We start from the raw sequence: 16270 nt of genomic DNA on the forward strand, positions 1-16270 counted from the left end.
ACATTCCCCCATGATACAATGCTGATAAATTCCTAACAAGAAGGACACACTGTGAAAAACAGACCATCAAGGAATTAATTGAGTTGGCAAATATACTAGCAAAAGGAAAACTGTAGCAAAATTAAGCAAAGGAAATATTAAGAGTACAACTTGAGTGCTTGTGGTGAGCCCTCCCTGTTATTAGCAATATCCAGTTATTGCTCCAACTGTGGCTGAGAAGACTGTGGACTTACAGGAATGTCTTCCCACTGCTCTGCTGTCATCTCTACTTTGATTCATTGCTAATGACCTCATTGAGGACTATGTGTTAATGTCATAGATGATTTAAATTGCACTGCTTTCAAATCAGAAATGTTATATTCGTTTCCAGCTAAACTACTGGTAGTGTGTGTGTTTCTTCACTTCTCTTGTTTTTTATTTTTTATTTTTCTTATATCTCTGGATATGTCTGTAAAATAAAATTCATGAGAGACCATTGATTTGGACTGAGCTCTCAAATTAAGCTTAACAGAAGAAGCCTGGCACTGTGGCCCATGCTGGTAATTCCAGTGGTTTGAGAGGGGTTCAAATCTCAGGACTTAAAAAAAAGAGAAAAACTATCAGACTAAGTCATTACAGAGTTTACCACACTATCTGGGCTTCAATTAATCACAGAACACTGTAACCCATTAACCAATTAATGGCTATTCCTCACTTCCATTTTCTATAAATGCTGTTAGATGAAGTCCTGGTCATAGTTCCCTGAATTTGTTTTGGTTCTGGGAATTTTCTATTTGAGAACTGCTTTTGTTTTGTTTCGCATTGCTCTGTTTTATTTATAATTGCTCAAATAAATACTTCTGAATTTAATTAAGATTTTTCTTTGGTACATTAAAAGATTAAATTTCAACCAATTTGGTTAAGTAAATCTAATTTACTTTATTTGCAACTCATGAATTTCATCTTGTCTAAAAATAAAGAGGTGCAAAAAGAAACTAAAAAACAGAAATAGAGAGGCACTATTCCAGTGCAACAGAACAGTTGGTTTTTATAAGGTAGTTTGAGCAGAAGCTAGGGAAGGGCAGAAACAAAGTGAACTGATTAACATAACCTTACTTTCCTTGTGGAATAAGGCACAGAATATTCTTACTGGGTTAGCTAAAACTGGCTTGTTTAGGTGATTGGCAGTGCTCTCCTGGTTTCTTAAAAGGTCAAATAAACAACTTGGTTTTCATTTAGTCATGTGAAACATTAGCACAAGTGACTCCATTTTGATTTGGACTATTGAGGACTATTTCAAATCATTAGACTCCTATCCATTTTATTTAACAGATAGAATGTACATTTAAAAACGTTTAATAATGTAAAACTATAGTGTACCAATTAAATATGAGAAAATATTTGTGTCAAATCTCTATGATTTTATTAACTTTAATTTCTCATTATTTTTTGGTAGTGCTGGGGATTGAACCCAGAGCCTTACATATATGGTATAGAAGCACTCTACTGATGCTGTAGTCCCAGTTCCTTAATTTATCAGCTTGAAGTCTTTCATTTGGAAGATTGAAGAAAAAAAGAAAAAAAGGCTGAGACAAGTCAGCTAAAGCATATACTTCTTTGAATCTCAAATTCTCACCAATTGAGAACTTAGAAACTTACAAGGATGTCTTTGTTATTTTTTTATTAAAATCTTTTTTATTTTTACAGACAGTGTTTTGATTCATTGTATACAACTGAGGTATAACTTTTCATTTCTATGGTTGTACACAATGTAGATTCACACCACTCATGAAATCATACATATACATAGGGAAATACTGTCTGTTTCATTCTACTATCTTTCTGCCCCCACCCGCTCCCACCCCATTTCCTCTACACCATCCAAAGTTTCTTGATTCTTCTCTTCCCCCCGCCACCACCCCTTGTTATATATTATCAAGCACTTATCAGAGAAAACATTCGGCCTTTGGTTTTTGGGGCTTGGCCTATTTCACTTAGCATAAAATTTTCCAACTTCATCCATTTACCAGTAAATGCCATAATTTTATTATTCTTATGGCTGAATAATATTCCATTGTGTATATATACCACCGTTTCTTTATACATTCATCAATTGAAGGGCATCTCAGTTGGTTCCACAATCTAGCTATTGTGAATTGAGCTGCTATGAACATTGATGTGGCTGCATCACTGTAGTATGCTGATTTTAAGTCCTTTGGGTATAAACTGAGGAGTGGGATAGCTGGGTCAAATGGTGGGTCCATTCCAAGCTTTCTGAGGAAACTCCATACTGCTTTCCGGAGTGGCTGCACCAATTTGCAACTCCACCAGCAATATATGAGTGTGCCTTTTTCACCACGTCCACACAAACACTTATTATTGTTTGTGTTCTTGATAATAGCCATTCTATTAGAGTTCGATGAAATCTTAGAGCAGTTTTAATTTGCATATCTCTAATTCCTAGGGATGATGAGCACTTTTTTCTATATTTGTTGATGACCTGTATATCTTCTTCTGTGAAGTGTCTGCCCATTTCCTTAGACCATTTATTGATTGGGTTCTTTGTATTTTGGGTGTAAAGTTTTTTAAGTTTCTTATAAACTTTGGAGGTGAGTGCTCTGTCTGAAGATTGTGGGACAAAGATTTTCTCCCAATCTGTAGGATCTCTTTTCATATTATTGTTTCCTGTGCTGAGAAAAAACGTTTTAGTTTGAATCTATCTCATTTATTGATTCTTGCTTTTATTTCTTGTGCTATGGGGGTCTTGTTAAGGAAGTATGGTCCTACATCAAGGTGATAGAGATTCAGATCTACTTTTCCTTCTATTTGGTGAAGGATCTCAGGTCTAATTTCTAGATTCTTGATCCATTTTAGTTGAGTTTTGTGCAGGGTGAGAGATAGGGGTTTAATTTCGTTTTACTGCATACTGTAAGTTTTTGGCAACTTTGTCTAGTCTGAGTTTACTGTACTTATGTGGGTATGTCTCCATGCCTTCCATCCTGTAGTATTGACCTACATGTCTATTTTGGTGCCGATACCATGCCATTTTTGTTAATATTACCCTATAGTAGAGATCAACATCTGGTATAGTTCTACCTCCTGTATCAATCACTCTTCCTGCCCAGGATTGCTTCGGCTATTCTGGGTCTTTTGTTCTTCCAGATGAATTTCATGATTGCTTTTTCTGTTTCTATGAGAAATGTCATTGGGATTTTAACTGGAATTGCATTAAATCTATGTAGTGCCTTTGGAAGTATGGCCATTTTGATAATATTAATTCTGCCTATTCAAGAACATGGAAGATATTTCTATCTTCTAAGGTCTTCCTCAATTTCTTTCTTCAATGTTTTGTAGTTTTCAATGTAGAGATCTTTTACCTCTTTGGTTAGATTGATTCCTAATTTTTTTTTTTTATTTTGAGGCTATTGTGAATGGAGTTGTTTTCCTCATTTCCCTTTCAGATATTTCATCACTTAGGTATAAAAGTGCTTTAGATTTATGCATATTGATTTTATAACCTGCTATTTTGCTGAATTTATTTATGAGGTCTAGAAGTTTTCTGGAGGAATTTTTTGGATCCTCTAAATAAAGAATCATGTCATCAGGAAATAGTGACAGCTTAAGTTCCTCTTTTCCTATTCATGTCGCTTTAATTTCTTTAGTTTGTCTAATTGTTCTGGCTAGAGTTTTAAGGACGATGTTGAATAGAAGTGGTGAAAGAGGGCATCCCTGTCCTGTTCCAGTTCTTAAAGGGAATGCTTTCAGTTTTTCTCCATTAAGAATGATGTTGGGCCTAGCTCGGAGCTGCACAGAGCAGGATGGCCCCAATGGGGCCAGGCCGCAGCAGGAGACCAGGTCCCAGGCGCCTCGCCGCCGCCGCCCGTAGGGCCTCTGCTTCCTCTGCAGCGGGAGCCGCTGTACAACTGGCAGGCGACCAAGGCGTCGCTAAAGGAGCGCTTTGCCTTCCTCTTCAACTCGGAGCTGCTGAGCGACCTGCACTTCGTACTAGGCAAGGGCCGGGGGCAGCCGTCGCAGGGGGCCGCAGCGTATTCCCGCACACCGATTCGTGCTGGCGGCCGGCAGTGCAGTCTTCAACGCTATGTTAAACGGCATGGCTACCACGTCGGCGGAGATCCAGCTGCAGGAGGTGGATCCTGCCGCCTTCCTGGCGTTGCTTAGAGTCCTATATTCAGATGAAGTTCAAATCGGCCCAGAAACAGTTATGACCACTCTTTATACTGCTAAGAAATATGCAGTCCCAGCCTTGGAAGCACATTGTGTGGAATTTCTCACCAAGCATCTTAGAGCACCAAGCATCACCAAGCATCTTTATGTTACTTACTCAGGCTCGATTATTTGATGAACCTCAGCTTGCTAGTCTTTGTCTGGACACTATAGACAAAAGTACAGTAGATGCAATAAGTGCAGAAGGGTTTACTGATATTGATATAGACACACTCTGTGCTGTTCTGGAAAGAGACACACTTAGTATTCGAGAAAGTCGACTTTTTGGAGCTGTTGTAAGATGGGCAGAAGCCGAATGTCAGAGACAACAATTGCCTGTTACTTTTACAAACAAACAGAAAGTTCTAGGAAAAGCACTTTCCTTAATCCGTTTCCCACTGATGACAATTGAGGAGTTTGCGGCAGGTCCTGCTCAATCTGGGATTTTGTCAGATCGTGAAGTGGTAAACCTCTTTCTTCATTTTACTGTTAATCCTAAACCCGAGTGGAATACATTGATCGACCACGGTGCTGCCTTAGAGGAAAGGAATACTGCATCAATAGATTTCAGCAAGTAGAGAGTCTTTGGGGTTATAGCGGAACAAGTGATCGAATCAGTTTCACAGTCAATAGAAGAATCTCTATAGTTGGATTTGGCTTATATGGATCTATTCTTGGTCCCACGGATTATCAAGTGAATATACAGATCATCGAATATGAAAAGAAACAAACCCTCAGACAGAATAATACTGGATTTAGTTGTGATGGGACTGCTAACACATGCAGGGTCATGTTCAAAGAACCTATAGAGATCCTGCCCAACATATGCTACACAGCATGTGCAACACTCAAAGGTCCAGATTCCCACTATAGCACAAAAGGATTGAAGAAAGTAGTGCATGAGACACCTGCTGCAAGCAAGACTGTTTTTTTCTTTTTCAGTTCCCCTGGCAATAATAATGGCACTTCAATAGAAGATGGACAGATACCAGAAATAATATTTTATACATAATGTAGCAGTATAATACATCTTGACTAATTAGTACCATGCAATCTAGTCTCAAAAGTAGAAACAACTGACCACAAAAAAATTAGTTTGAGTGTCATGATTATTTATAATTGTAAGATAAGAAACATTTTAGTTTCCTAGGGAAAATAGAAAAAATGTTGATCTAAATCTCTGCATGACTTAAAAGACAGATTTTCAATTTTCTTATCACCTTAGGAGAAAAGATAAGTGGGTTTAATTGTGTAAAAAAAAAAAAAAGCTCAGCTATTTCAGCTTCATCTTGTATAATTTCATAGATCTGCTAACTTACGGTCTTTCAATAGTTTTGAATTGAAAGATTCTTGTTATATATAACAGGTTTGGTTTTTTCTGTTTTAACTATTTTGAAGGGTAAATGAGATGAGGTGGGTCAGTATTCCTACAGAATTCCTTTTAATTCAAGTAACTAGTTTCAGAAAATTAAGAAAACTGACCTTATATTTGGGGTTTTGAAATGTCTCGTTGTTAGCATTTGGAACAAGCTTTAAAAAAAAAAAATCTAATAAATGCCCAGGAAATTTTTCAATGTATTTACAGAAAAGGATATTTTGTAATGGTATAGTAATGCATTACATAATACAGTTTTACAACAATAAGTGGGAGTTTGTATAAATTCACAATAATGTGATATAAACAAAGGATCTAAAGGAATGGTCTAAAATGGAATCCTTTATCACTAAACTGTACCACTGTACCTGTCTATTTGTATGGGGGAATGCTGCTGATAATTTCCAAGACTGAGATGATGATGGTGGTGATGATCGGGTAAACAGACATCAGTTCAACATTGTGATAATCATATACAGTAAGAAATGGAATAAAACATGAACATTTCTAACAACTACTTTGAAGTTATAAAACTATCCAACAGGATTACTCCTGCTAAAAAAGTATGCTTTCTGTCACATATGTAATTCTATCCAAGAAGTAAAATGTTTAATATTTGTGACTTCATTAACATGACAGGCACATCTATATTAGAAGTGGATACAAAGTATATTTGGCAGAATGACATATACTTTTATGTAAAGCAGAATTTTAAAATACAAATGAAATAACATTTTTCTCTTGAAAGTGATTATCTTATTTAAAAACTTAAGTGTCATGAAGCTGAAAGTATATCAGATAGTTGTGGCAGATGATTAAAAATCAAAATTCTTTTAAGTATCAATTTAAAAAGAATTTTAAAAAAATAATTAGGATAATTTTTCATCAAAAGTAATATTTCATATTTTCAAGAAGGTGTGAGGTGTGTTCTTTATTTAGGCTTCTTGAAATTACTGAAGAAAAGGGACATTTTTCTTTGATACTGTGTTCTTAGGGATGTAAACTTCACTTAACTGGAATACCTATGGAATGTGTAGTTCTGGTTAACAGAAGATTAACTGGCAAACAATCTGTAGTAGTGATTATAGAAAGTACTTCTGCCTTAAAAAGTGTGGCACGCCAGAGATAAGTTAGTGTTTTTGATGTTTGAGGCATTTCACATGTGTTGTACTGAATGTAACTGAATGTAGGTTGGCCTGGGCCAGGTACAAGAAATGGAATAGTGTACTGACATTGGGACACCACCTGGAATTTTTAAAAAATAAAATGTTTATTATCCTTTTAAAAAAAAAAAAGAATGATGTTGGCCATGGGCTTAGCATAATAGCCTTTACAATGTTCAGGTATTTTCCTACTATCCCTATTTTTAATAGTGTTTTGAGTGTGAATGGGTGTTGTATTTTGTTGAAGGTTTTTTCTGTGTCAATTGAAATAACCATGTGATTCTTATCCTTAAGTCTATTGACATGATGGGTTATGTTTATTGATTTACGGATGTTGAACCAACCTTGCATTCCTGGGGTGAAGCCCACTTGATCGTAGTGCATGATTTTCTTAATATGTTTTTGGATATGGTTTGCCAATATTTTGTTAAGGATCTTTGCATCTATATTCATCAAGGATATTGGTCTAAAATTTTCTTTCCTTGATGTGTCTTTGCCTGGTTTGGGTATGAGGGTGATATTAGCTTCATAGAATGAATTTGGTAGGGTTCCCTTCTTTTCTATTTTCTGGAATACTTTGAGAAGTATTGGAATGAGTTCTTTGAATGTCTTGTAGAACTCGGCTGCGAATTCTTCTGGTCCTGGGTTTTTCTTGGTTAGTAGGCTTTTGATAGCATCCTCTATTTCATTGCTCAATATTGATCTGTTTAAATTGTGTATGTCTTCCTGGGTCAGTTTGGGAGAATCATATGTCTCCAGAAATTTGTTGATGTCTTCGGTATTTTCTATTTTGCTGGAATATAGATTTTCAAAGTAGCTTCTCATTATATTATGTATTTCCATGGTGTCTGTCATGATATTTCTTTTTTTCATCATGAATTTTAGTAATTTGAGTTTTCTCTCTCCTCTTTGTTAGTGTGGCTAAGGTTTTGTCTATTTTGTTTACTTTTTCAAAGAACCAACTTTTTGTTTTGTCAATTTTTTGAATTGTTTCTTTGTTTCAATTTCATTGATTTCAGCTCTGATTTTAATTATTTCCTGTCTTCTACTATGTTTGGTGTTGATCTGTTCTTCTTTTTCTAGGGCTTTGAGCTGCAGTGTTACATCATTTAGTTATTGAATTTTTATTCTTTTTTTTGAATGTGATCCATGCAATGAATTTTCCTCTTTGTACTGCTTTCATAGTGTCCCATAGATTTTGATATGTTGTATCATTGTTCTCATTTAACTCTAAGAATTTAAGAATTTTTTTATCTCCTCCCTGATGTTTTTGTTATCCATGCTTCATCAATAACATATCATTTAGTCTCCCGGTGTTGGAGTAATTTCTGGTATTTTTTTTGTCATTGATTTCTAATTTTATTCCATTATGATCTGCTAGAACACAAGGTAATAACTATTTTTTGGAATTTACTAAGGACTGCTTTGTGGCATAACATATGGTCTATTTTAGAGAAGGGTCCATGTGCTGCTGAGAAGAAAGTGAATTTGCTCATTGATTAATGGAATATTTTATATATATACATATATACACATATATATGTAATATTTTATATATATACATATATATACACATATATATGTATATATATATGTGTATATATATATACATATACATATATATATCTGTTAAGACTGAGTTACTGATTGTGTTATTGAGTTCTGTTTTCTTTGTTTAGTTTTTGTTTGGAAGATCTATCCAGTGTGACAGTGGTATGTTAAAGTCACCCAGAATTATTGTGTTGTGCTCTATTGGATTTCTAGCATTGAGAACGATTTGTTTGATGTAATGGATACACCGTTGTTGACAGCATAAATATTTATGATCATTATATCTTCCTGATTTATGGTTCCTTTAAGCAGTATGAAATGTCCTTCTTTATCCCTTCTGACTAACTTTGGCTTGTAGTGCACTTCATCTAAAATAAGATTGGAAACCCCCAATTTTTTACTGAGTCTGTGAGCATGGTAGGTTTTTTCCCATTCTTTCACCTTTAGTCTGTGGATGTCCTTATCTATGAGATGAGTCTCTTGCAGGCAGCATATTGTTGGTTCTTTCTTCTTAATCCAATCTGCCAGTCTATGTCTTTTGATTGATGTGTTTAGCCATTAACATTCAGGGTTATTACTTATTGATTTGTATTCCAAGTCATTTGGGCTCATCATTTTTTAACTTGACTTTGTTTGTCCTTTGATTGGTTTTTCCTTTAAGGTAGTTCCTCCCTTTGCTAACCTACATTGTTGTTTTTTATTTCCTCCTCCTGGAATATTTTGTTGATAATATTTTATAGTACAGGCTTTCTATTTGTAAATTCTTTCAACTTTTGTTTATCATGGAAGGATTTTATTTAGTCTTCAAATCTGAAGGTTAGTTTTGCTGGGTATAGGATTCTTGGTTGGCAACCATGTTCTTTCAGAGCTTGAAATATGTTGTTTCAGGCCCTTTTAACTTTTAGAGTCTGGGCTAAGATATGTGCTGATATCTGTATTGGTTTCCCCATATATGTAATCTGATGGTTTTCTCTCACAGCCTTCAAAATTCTATCTTTATTTTGTATGTTAGGCATCTTCATTATAATGTAACTTGGTGTGGATCTGTTGTGATTTTGTGCATTTGGCATTCTGTAAACCTCTTGTATTTGATTTTCTATTTCATTCTTCAGGTTTGGGAAATTTTTTTATTTTATTTTATTGAATAGGCTGTTCATTTGGTTTGTATCTCTGTGCCTTCCTTAATCCCAATAATTCTTCAATTTGGTCTTTTCATGATGTTCTGAAAATTGGAGCACAATTAAGATTATATGTACCTCTTCATTCTTTTTAATAAAAAGAGAAGATTTATTTTAATCTAAAATATGTATAATTATGCCTTAACTGAAATCTTTATTTTGGCAATGCTGTGTAGTTGACCTTCCTGTTCTTAACACTGATGAGTTTAGGAAGAAAATACAAAAATCTTGGAATTGCCAATAATCTTCAGAAGTCATTCATAATCATTAACCAGAAAATTTTTTATAACGTAAGATACATGAAATGAAAGTCAATCAGCCTCATAAAATTAAGCCTTGAAATAAATCATTGGTCAAACACTTGGGTTCTGATTTCTGGTGTAGGGATTTCAGGGAGCCTTCTCATCTCCCCTATTGCCACTATTTTGCAATTCTCACCATTGTTTTTGTTCTTTAAAATCAAATTGAAAAACAGAAGGCTATAATGGGACAGCATTTAAAACATTCAATAGTAAATCTTCTAAACACCCTCAATATACTAATATCAATAGACTAGTAACAGGGGCACTCTGGACCTGTGGGGTCTGCATCCATGCATTCAGTCTCAGGTTAAAAAAAAATACTACGCACAAATTGAAAATGTATAGACATTTTTCTTCTCATTATTTCCTGAACAATAAACTATAGCTTTTATATTTAATAGATTGTATAAGCCATTCTTCAGGTTTGGGAAATTTTTTTATTTTATTTTATTGAATAGGCTGTTCATTTGGTTTGTATCTCTGTGCCTTCCTTAATCCTTTTAAAACCAACTTTTTTTTAATGGTACTAGAGATTTAATCCAAAGGTACATGCATGCTAGACAGCACTGTACCACTGATCAATACCCTTAACTCTTTTTTTCTTTTATTTTGAGACAGGGTCTCAATCAATTGCCCAGGATTTTTAAAACATTACATCCTCCTGCCTTATCCGCCCTAGCAACTGGATTCCAAGACCAGGTAGACTATATCACATAATATTTTAGCAGGGAGAAAGTCAGAAATGTTGTTTTCTTTATATTTTCTAGTCTTTTGTCTTCAAGTGACCCTTATCAAAATGCTTTGGTGCTTCTTCTATGCAATAAATTGCCAATTTTTCTTTTCTGGTCTGATATGAAAATTGTATTTATTAACTGGCATATTTAATCTATATTAATTCTCATTGTTATCAACAAAAGGAGTCTAATTCAATTGCTTAAACACTGCAGTGCTGGGGATTGGAACCCAGGGCCTTGCGAGGCAAGCACTCTACCAACTGAGCTATATCCCCAGTCCAATATTTCTTAAATTATTTTTTTACTGTTACTCTTTTGAAGAAGTACAACTTTGAATAAAATATTTACCATTTAGAAAAAAAGATTTTTTAAAGTACTAAAGATTAAATATAGGGCTTCACACCTGCTAGGCAAGCATTCTCACAGTGAGCACACAAAACTTTTTTTAATTTTAAGACCACATCTCACTAAGTTGCCAAGGTGGCCTTGAATTTGCAATCCTCCTACATCAGACTCCCAAATTTCTGGAATTACAGGTGTGCACCACCATGCCTGGCATAAAGATGATTTAAAAAACTGGATGCCGTGGCATATGCCTGTAATACCAGCAACTTGGGAGGCTGAGAAAGAAGGATCTCAAGTTCAAGACCAGCCTTAGCAATTTATTGAGGTTCAAAGCAACTTAGTGAGACCCTGTCTCTAATTAAAAATTAAAAACTGGGGTGTTGCTCAGTGGTTAAGCATCCCAGTAACCACCCCCCCAAAAAAAGAAGATACAAAAGAATACTCCATAATAGAAGATAAAAATGATGAATGAAAAAATAAAAATATTTAAATGTGAGGATATCTCTGAGAAGAGAAAATAAACAAACTATAAAATCACTGAATTTTCAATTTAAAAAAAAAATTGCAATTGTTTCAATATCCTTAAAAAAGAAAAAAGAGATAATGATCCAAGATGGCAGAATAGAGAGAGGCTGTTCCTTGTTGCTCCATAACTAGGGTTTCAAGAAGAGGCAAATCTGTTTCTCTTTGAGGCAATCTTTGCTGCTATGGATCCCCTGTTTACCCCATTAGTTTACCTTGATCACCCACAGTCTGCCAGCATATTGACTATTTTTTGAGTACAGATCATTCACTGACTGCCACCTATCATCCACCATTTGACCATTTGTCTGGAAAATTGCCTGCCTTTTACCTATCACCCACCACCCAAGATCCACCTGCCAATCATTTGCTGGTAGCCTTTGGACTGACCGCAGACAGTCAGTGGATTGCCAGCTGCCTGCTGTTGCCTGGAAGTCCACTGTCACAGTACTTGCAGGTTTGGTTATATGTAGCTGCCACCATTTTTGGACAACAGTCAGGACCTGCAGGACACCTGGCCCGACTGACCACGCCACACCTCCAGAACACCCTGCTTGACCCCACACTGCACCCCACATGGACTCGATGCCCACATCCCATTCTGCAACTCCCCTTTCCCAACACATTTGGAAGCCAGTGCAGCCATCTTACATTATCCTGGAAACAGAAGCTGCTATCTTTAGATGGGGCCAATCCCATCCTGAGACCCCTGCTGGAGACTAGAAGCTCATTGACCAGTACCTCTCATGTATCAGGATACTGAAGACTTGGAGGTTTGAAGAGTATATGACTGTCATAGTGTAGAATTTTTTTTTCCTTTTTGAAAATTTTTACATTTTTATTTCCTTACTTTTCTCACTCTCTTTATTTTCCTTTTGTTTGCCTGTTTCCTCAGAGTCTCTCCGTTTTCTCATGCTAACAACCAACTTCTTTTGATTACACTTTCACTCGTCCTACAATCTAGAACTTCTATATACTCATTCCTTATTCCATTAACAGTTACATCCTACACCCCTCCCTATCCTCTTTTTCCACCTTTAGATATTATAGACCTTATTGCAAATCTGTTTGTTATATTGTAGATAATAATTGAACTCATCTTCTCTGTTTATTATATTGTTAATATCTTCATAGGGGCTAATTAGTTTAGGGCTGCATATTGTCTGTACTGGGTGCTGCTAATATTGATCTCCCACTTAAAGAAGAGGTTTTGGAAACCTGAAGGGTCACTATAAGCCTATAGGGGGAAAACTGCAATACCCCAGATCTGCACTGCTAGAGAGGGGGAGATATGTGAACAACATAAAAAAAAGAAAAAAGAAAAGAAAAAAATTGTTGCAAACAAACCAAGATTATCTAGCAATAGAATCCAGTTACAGTATGGTAGAAGAAATGGCAAAAAAGGAGTTTAGAATATACTTAATTAAAATGATTTGAAAAGAAAATGATAAGAGAGCAAATGCAGGCAATGAACAATCACTCCAATAAACAGTTGAAAGAGCAACTGCATGAAGCAAAAGATCATTTCAACAAAGAGATAGAGATTCTCAAAAAAAAAAAAACAAAACAAAAAAAACAAAACAGAAATCCTTGAAATGAAGGAAAAAATAAAATGAATGAAAAATTTAATGGAAAACATCACACAGCAGATCAGATCACTTTGAAGACAGAACCTCAAACAATAAAGACAAAATATTTAATCTTGAAAATAAAGCTGACCAAACAGAGAAGATGGTGAGAAATCATGAACGAATCCTGCAAGAACTATAGGACAGTATGAAAAGACTAAATTTAAGAATTATCAAGATTGAAGAAGGCACAGAGATACAAACCAAATAAATAAACTATTCAATGAAATAATATCAGAAAATTTCCCAAACCTGAAGAACAAAATGGAAAATCAAATAAAAGAGACTTTCAGAACATCAAATGCACAAAATTAAAACAGATCCATACCAAATCACATTATAATAAAAATGCCTAACATGTGAAATAAAGTTAGGGTTTTGAAGACTGTGAGAGAAAGAAGCATCAGATTACATATGGGGGAAACCAATAAGGATATCAGCAGATTTCTCAGCCCAGACCCTAAAAGCTAGAAGGGCCTGGAACAACATATTTCAAGTTCTGAAAGAACATGATTGCCAACCAAGAATCTTATACCCAGCAAAACTTACCTTCAGATTTGAAGATGAAATAAAATGCTTCCATGAAAAAGGTAAAAAAATTTACAAATAGAAAGCCTATACTAGAGAACATTCTCAGCAAAATATTCCATGAGGAGGAAATGAAAAACAATGATGTAAGTCAGCAAAGGGAGGAACTACCCTAAAGGAAAAGTCAGTCAAAGTTAAGTTAAGTTAAAAACCAAAAATAAGCCAAAGTGACTGAACCAAGTTAAGTTAAAAACCAAAAATAAGCCAAAGTGACTGAGAATACAAATCATATCTCAATAACAACCCTAACTGATAATGGTCTAAACTCATCAATCAAAAAACATAGACTGGCAGATTGGCTTAACAAGAAAGACCCAACAATATGCTGCCCTCAAGAGACTCATCTCATAGAAAAAGGCACCCACAAACTAAAGGTGAAAAGATGGAAAAGAAACCTAACACACACAGACTCAGTAAAAAAGCAAGAGTTTCCATCCTTATATCAGGTAAAGTGGATTTCAAGCCAAATATAGTCAGAAGGGATAAAGAAGGCCATTTCATACTTCTTAAGGAAACTATAAATCAGGAAGGCATAATGATCATAAATATTTATGCCCTAAAAACAGAGCATCCATGAATGTCAAACAAATCCTTTTCAATTTCAGGAATAATATAGACCTCAACACAATAATTCTGGATGACTTTAATATACCACTGTCAGAATGCATGAGAAAATGCTTTCCCCTCCAGAGTACTATCTATAGAGTATGTTAGCTAACTTAGGACTTTTGCCAATGGAGAGAGAGAAAATGGTCTTTCATCCACAGTTTTAATTTACATTTCTCTTTTTTAATGAGTAAATTTAACTATCTTCTTATTAATTAATAGCAAATTTTATTTTCTTTTTCTATATTTTGAAGGGGTTATGATTTTATCAATTTACATATTAGGGAGGATAGCTCTTGTGATATGAGATATAAATATCTCCCTTAGTTGTCTTTTTAAAAAGTTTATGATGACTTTTTCCATAAAAAATTGAATTTTATGTAACAAAAAGTACCAGTGAAATAATTTATGACTTGGGGATTTTGAGTCACAAAAGGTTAGATAGTTCTTGCTCACTCCAGATTTTCAAGGAAAGTAAATTCAAATTTTCTTATTATTATCTAATGATCGTGTTATTTAAAAAATATCTTTGTTATGTATGGAATTCATCATGGTATATGAGGTAAGGCAGGAATATTACTTTACTTATTCCTATAACATTTACTGACTACTTGTTTCTCCCAGTGATTTGAGATGATGTCCTCTTTATTCATTCAATTACTATATAAATCTGAGTGCACTTACTTCTGGGCATTCTGTTTTGCTAATAGACTAGTGTGATACTCTTAAATTATTTAGGTTTTAATGTGTTTTAGTGCTGGTCCCACTTCTACATTCATTTATTTCCCTACATTTAGCATTAGGCGATATAGTTTAAAACTGTTTTCATTGAGATTTACTTGAAGTTACAAATTAATTTACACAATAATATTGTCCTTCTATTTGTAGAAAGGCTATTTCTTTACTTCAGTTGTATTTTTAATTTTTATTTTTAATAGATCTCACATTTTTCTTGACAAATATATTAATATATATTTTATACTGTTATATATGAAATCTTTTCTTCCATTAAATCTTCCAGAAGATTGTTTGAATATATGTAAACTAATGATTTTTGTATCTTGGTTTTTGTACTTGGTAAAGATGTTCCAAGATGTGATGCTTGAGAACTTAAGGAACATGCTCTTAATTGGGCACCAACCATTCCAACAAGACTCATTCCACTTCATAAGGAAAGACAAGTTTTTGATGATGAAGTTGCTACCCTAAGAGAAGGGAATTCAGGTATGAGGAAGCAGGATAACAAACCTACCTGGAGACTGTTTCAGAAGCAGGACCATATGAAGACTTGTCCTGTCAGCAAATCTGTGAACAAATTGCAAGTGATTCAACCTTAGGTCAAGGGTCAAGGTTTCACACCTCTCAGTTACCCAGACAAGGTGATTCACCCTGTCAGGATGGGCCAGAATTTTCTTCAATTTACAAAAGAAGGAAACTTTACCTCAATGATGAATGTAAACAGTCCCTCACTGATGTCTCCAATTTTGACTGTCAGCAGTTACATTCAGGAGGGAAGACTAATAGATGTCTTGAGTGTGGAAAAATCTTCAATAACAGCTCAGGCCTTCATAATCATCAGAGTTCACGTGAAAGAGAAACACTACAAGTGTGATGTATGTGGAAAGAAATTCAGTCAGAGGTCCCACCTGCAAACTCATCAGAAAGTGCACACTATAGAGAAACCATTCAAATGTGAGCAGTGTGGGAAAGGCTTCTGTCATAGATAAACACTAAGTGCTCATTGCAAAGCCCATACAGGCGAGAAACCTCACATTTGTCAGGAATGTGGGCAGGCCTTCATTAAGGTTTTCACTCTTCAGGAACATCAGAGAATTCACACAGGGGAAAAACCCATTTAAATGTGATATATGTGGTAAGAACTTCTGTTTGAGATCAACACTTAGAGGGCACCACCTAGTGTACACAGAAGAGAAACCATTCAGATATGAAATATGTGGTAAGAGTTTTCATTGGATTTCAGACCTAAATAATCAGTGCCATATAGGACAGAAGCCATACAAATGTCAGGAGTGTGGGAAGAACTTCACTGGGTCCTTATTTCTTTTGAGACATCA

At 35.0% G+C, this 16270-nt stretch overlaps 2 protein-coding genes across 2 annotated transcripts in view; both read left to right on the forward strand.

The window, feature by feature from the left end:
* Positions 1-3018: 3018 nt before the first annotated feature.
* Positions 3019-5767, forward strand: LOC124959623 (BTB/POZ domain-containing protein 1-like). The gene is given in 5 exon segments (XM_047518006.1): positions 3019-3063; positions 3760-3995; positions 3997-4288; positions 4290-4704; positions 4707-5767. Coding segments are annotated over 5 exon segments (1497 nt in total). The 3' UTR covers positions 5216-5767.
* Positions 5768-15592: 9825 nt separating this feature from the next.
* Positions 15593-16270, forward strand: part of LOC124959624 (KRR1 small subunit processome component homolog) — a 29640-nt gene continuing 28962 nt past the window's right edge. Inside the window, 1 exon segment of the mRNA XM_047518007.1 lies at positions 15593-15808. Coding sequence (XP_047373963.1) covers positions 15593-15808 — 216 coding nt within the window.

The sequence above is a fragment of the Sciurus carolinensis genome, chromosome 11 (assembly GCF_902686445.1).
Source record: "Sciurus carolinensis chromosome 11, mSciCar1.2, whole genome shotgun sequence".
NCBI lineage: Eukaryota > Metazoa > Chordata > Mammalia > Rodentia > Sciuridae > Sciurus > Sciurus carolinensis.